Source organism: Penaeus japonicus, unplaced genomic scaffold, assembly GCF_977035675.1.
Source record: "Penaeus japonicus unplaced genomic scaffold, GWHDUDI00000001_assembly GWHDUDI00000009, whole genome shotgun sequence".
NCBI lineage: Eukaryota > Metazoa > Arthropoda > Malacostraca > Decapoda > Penaeidae > Penaeus > Penaeus japonicus.
In genome coordinates this window covers 20,188,364-20,193,363 of record NW_028234411.1, presented here as the reverse complement: position 1 = coordinate 20,193,363, position 5,000 = coordinate 20,188,364, and the positions used below count along the sequence as shown (strand labels likewise).

Below are 5,000 nucleotides of genomic sequence, written 5' to 3'. Positions count from 1 at the left end.
CCAATGTAGCTCTTCTTTAATATTTTCCGCTTTGTCGTAATTCTTAACATGATTCCTCTTGAATATTTGGTTTTGAGAAACGTGGGATACGAGCGGATATGAAATGATGGACAGATAAGGAGGGACTACGTACAAATCAAGTATTTATTTATGAATTGGATTTGACTTGGGATGCGAAAATTGTAGTTGGGTGAATGACATACGTGAAGATATAATTACTTTGAGATTAGACGTAATTTAAGGAGTCTCCGTAGATATTGAATTTTATTACTGTTGACGCTGTTACTACTACTACTACTATAAGTAATTATAGATATTATTATTAATATCACCACTACACCCCCCCCCCTCTCTCTCTCTTTCTCTCTCTCTCTCTCTCTCTCCATATATATGTATATATATACATATATATATATATATATATATATATATATATATATATATATGCATGCTCTCCCTCTCTCACCACCATCACCATCATCATGGTCACAAAACAATACCACTATCATCATTCCCGAGAGGAGGACATGTGCACATCATACCAGACGCTCCTTCTCGAGAGCCGACCTTCAGCCCTTCTGCCACGTGTCTCGCTCAGCCCGCCGCCGTTTCTCCCAGGCCCCGCCCCCCACCCTCCAAGCCCCGCCCCCAAACCGGTCTCTCAGACTGGTTTTTCGAAAGGCAGACGCGAGACGCCCTTTTGCCCAAGCGCATTCATTGCATTCGATTTTGTTGCATCTTGCTTCTTGTGGGATGTTGTAGAGGGTATTGTAGATGTTGGATATGTATTGTTGGGTTGTTTTGCAATGATGGTTGTTTTATAATTGTGGTTATTATGAGATCTGAGGTGTTTTTGAGAAATGCAACTTTGAGGTTTTGTAGGTCTAAGCACCGAGCGTTCTTGGATGCAAACGAGGGCGTGGGTTAGGTGTTGTGATTATTGGTGCAGTAGGTTATATATTTTCTCACTATTATTGTTGTTATTGTTGCAATTATTATCATTATTTTAATTTCATTTATCATTGTTTTGAATATCAATATTGTTTTTATCATTATTATTATATTATTATTCTTTTATAAATGTTGTTATTATTGTTATTATTACTATTGTTATTATTTTTTCATTATTCTCATTTAACATCATCATCTTCGTTATTATTATCATTAACCCTGTCATTATTATCATTAATGCTATCGTTATTGCTATTATTGTTATCATTATTATTATCATTTTTTAAATTATTATTGTCATAATTTTTCTTACATTACATAATATAATGTTATTAGCATATTCGCGATATATTATCATAATTCTTATGATATACCATTATCGTCCTCATCCTTGTCCTTATCATCATCATCATCATTATCACTGTTGGTATGATTATTAATGTCATAATTATCATCGTTATTATATACATATATATCATTTATCCTCCTTGTCGTAACCTTTTCATTGCACTAGAAATTACCGGTTTCAAACGCGTGATGACGTTGAATAAAGAGTAAAAGTTGTAACATTTAGATAGTGTGTGGTTTGAGTATTTCAGAATCATTATTTCGAAAAATTATGAAACCTTTACGTCTTCGAAGGGCTTGGAATGCAAAATTGTTAGTCATATATATATTTTTCTCTCTTTTCTTTCTCTTCTCTCTCCTTCTCTTTTTTTCCTTTCTTTCTCTCTCTCTCTCTCTCTCTCTCTCTCTCTCTCTCTCTCTCTCTCTCTCCACACACACACACACACACACACACACACACACACACACACATATATATATATATATATATATATATATATATATATATATATATATATATATATACATATATGCATATATATATACATACATACACACACACTCACACACACATATATATATATACATATATGTATATATATACATATATATATATATATATTCATACATATATATATATACATATATACATACATATATGCATACATATCTATACATACATATATACATACATATATACATACATATATACATATATATATATATATATTTATGTATATATGTGTGTGTGTGTAGATATATAGCTCTCCTACAAGTAAATCCAATTTCGCAAAGATCTTAAAACAATATAATGATCTTAAATGTGGTAATTTACGACATTGAAATCTGATCATAAACTCACACTGTAATTTCGGTATAGAAAGCTAGTATGATGTTTATAACTGAAAAAAATTATAAATTGCCATTCTTGTCGTCAGTCAGTTTTATATAATTAAATTCGAATGGTGTGGTAATTAATACAAGTAAAACCAGCCTCAACCCATGTAAGACTGTGCGCGGTTTCTCTTCACACCTTTATAGTGTTTGCTCTCCTTTTTAACTCCACTTTTCTACCATTGTTTAAACAGGTGAACTGTGCTCCGTACCTCTACTCCGTCTTTCACGTTCCCGTTCTAAGATCGCTCAACTATTTCCAGATCTTGACGACAGTGAAGCTGTGGTGCCTGCAACCGTCAGCAACTACTACGACAAGCAGTGGAAGTGTCCCCCGTCCATTCATCATACGGACGCGTCGCCCTTGCCACCGAAGTCCATGGCCCCGGGGAATGCCACCGCCACTGCGCCGCCGCTCCTCTGCACGTCCATTGAGGGCACGCAAGGGAAGCGGCTGTCGACTTTCACGCCGAGCCAGCATTTCAACAAGCAGAATAGCGGGGGAGGGTGGGTGCGACCCTTGGGGTACGCCGAGAAGTTCATGACGGCTGCACATGGATACGGGTGCATGACGACGGTCTACTCCCTCTGGTTGGATTCTCGGACGCCCCTTAGTCTTGATATAATCAAATATGCATCGACTATCATGTACAGGTAGCGTGGTGTTCTCATGAGAAATGCGTGCATGAGAACAAGATGTACCCAAAGTTTGTTATTACAGTACCATCTTTACATACGAATTGTATTTCAGGGGATCCCACTGATGAAACTGGTGTGTTAATTCCCCCCCTTTATATTTCCTCTGCAGTGAAATATTCGTAGTAATGCGAGAATAAATGGTTCAGTTTTTATTCCTTTCTGTCATGTGTCAGCGACGTCTCACAGAAAGTAAGAGTAAGAATAAAAAGACATACTTTCTCCATTTATGATTGAGCTATTTCTGCTTTCTAATGTCTCTGCACTTCTAGCGTAACTGTAATTTACTCAAATATCATGCATTCTTAGAATACTACAGCAGTATGATTATCAGCCATTATTGTTTGGTAACTATAGATATCATAATAACGATGGTTATTTGATGAGGAATTTGCATCCATGTGAGAATTCTGAACAAACTACAGTGTACACCATTTTAACCCAACAGGAAGATGCCCAATCTACGAATGCAGTTGGCAGAGCGTGATGGCCGCCTCTGGTGGAAGGAAATGACGAGGGAGATCGTGAACGTGGAAGAACTGGAGACCCAGGATGTGGAAACAGCCGTGGAGACCTTACTCAAGCGGCGATACAACGTGCTGGAAGGGCCGCTGTGGTTCACACGCTTTATCAAACTCACCCCTCACGAACAGGGCGTGAGGGATGATAATCACAATCTGAATTACAAGTATGCTTGTCTCTTCGGCTTCCACCACAACGTGAGCGACGGGACGACAAACATGAAGTTCTGCAAAGTGTTCCTGAAGGTGTTGAATGACCTCGTCCAAGGGAAGGAGGTGGACATGTGTCAAGAGGGCACCTTCGCTCCTCCGCTGCAAGACCGACTGGCTGATCGTATCGGTGCTTACTTTTTGTTTGTCTACATGTTCCTGCGTCGGCTGTATACGTGCATTCTCACTTTCGGCATACCCGTGAGAAACTTCACCAGTCGCTTCCGCATGCCTTCGCACAACGAGGCAGCCACACGTATGATCCATCACGAGCTCGACGAAGACACGACCCGCAAGCTACTCAGGCGCTGCAAGATGGAGGGCGTGACTCTCAACTCCGCTTTCACCGCCGCCGCCAACCTCACCATGTACAAGATGATGGCGCAGAAGGGAGGGCGGCTCAAAAACACCGACTTCTGGTCCTCACAGGCTGTCAATATGCGAAGGTACTGGCCGAAAGAACAGCAGAGCAACAGCTTTGGCTGCCACATCTCGCTGCTGGACGTGAGCTTCCCGACAGGCCCCGAGGACGAGCAGGCCTTCTGGAAGTACGCGAGGCAGGTTCACTCCAGACTGAAGTATCACTTGACCGAGTCGAAGCGCGCGCTCACGCTGCAGCCCATGAGCGAACGCCTCATCATACTGATCCGTCACAACGCGTGGCTGTCGTGGCTGCGACTTCCGTCTGCCAACGACGGCCACTACACAGTCACCAACATGGGCGACTTGACTCAAACCTTCCCCGGCACGGGCGAGGAGGTCGAGGTGTCCCTCGTCTTGCGCTCCGTCTCGTGTCACTTCATGCCCACGCTGTGCCAGCACACGCTACAGACCTTCCGCGGTCGCTTCTGCTACTCGCTGGATTACTACACGCAGAAAATCGCGAAGGAAACCGCCACCACTTACGCTCAGGGGATTATGGACTTCCTTCGCTTCGCCATCCACGCGCCGAACTGAGCTGAGCCTCGAGGAGACGTGGTGGTCGTAGCGGGTCGTCGGAAAAGTGCCTCACGAATCGAAAGACGAACGGACGATTCCAGTGACGAGTTCCGGCTGATGAGAACTGACCTCCGCGGTTGATATGTTGGACGTGTGAGTGAGGACAGTGACGTATAAAGTGTTCGGTCTTTATATCATCACAACCGTGTCATATTAGTGAAAGGCAGAGCTCCTGGAGAATTTTACACACGTTCAGTTTCCAGGTTCTACCAAGTGTGTATGATAACGAACCTCCCATGAGTGTGTACAAGGATGGAGATGCTTTTAGTGTCTGACTAAGTTAAATGGCGTGCATTGTGGCGGTCCATAGTGCAATATGGAAGTTCTCCAATAAACAATTCCTCAGGAGTTTTGACTCGTTCATGAATGTTTGTGTTTGTA

General features: G+C 41.9%; 1 protein-coding gene across 2 annotated transcripts in view; it reads left to right on the top strand.

Annotated features, from left to right (window-relative positions):
* The window catches only part of LOC122250702 (uncharacterized), a 9,615-nt gene that overhangs the window by 4,439 nt on the left and 176 nt on the right, over positions 1–5,000 (top strand). For both annotated transcript variants that reach the window (XM_086539808.1, XM_043012274.2), the window contains exons 2-3: positions 2,457–2,847; positions 3,338–5,000. The exon at positions 3,338–5,000 is cut by the window's right edge and continues 176 nt beyond it. In XM_086539808.1, coding sequence (XP_086395934.1) covers positions 2,573–2,847; positions 3,338–4,577 — 1,515 coding nt within the window. In that variant the 5' untranslated portion in view covers positions 2,457–2,572 and the 3' untranslated portion in view covers positions 4,578–5,000. The remainder of the gene's footprint in view (positions 1–2,456; positions 2,848–3,337) is intronic.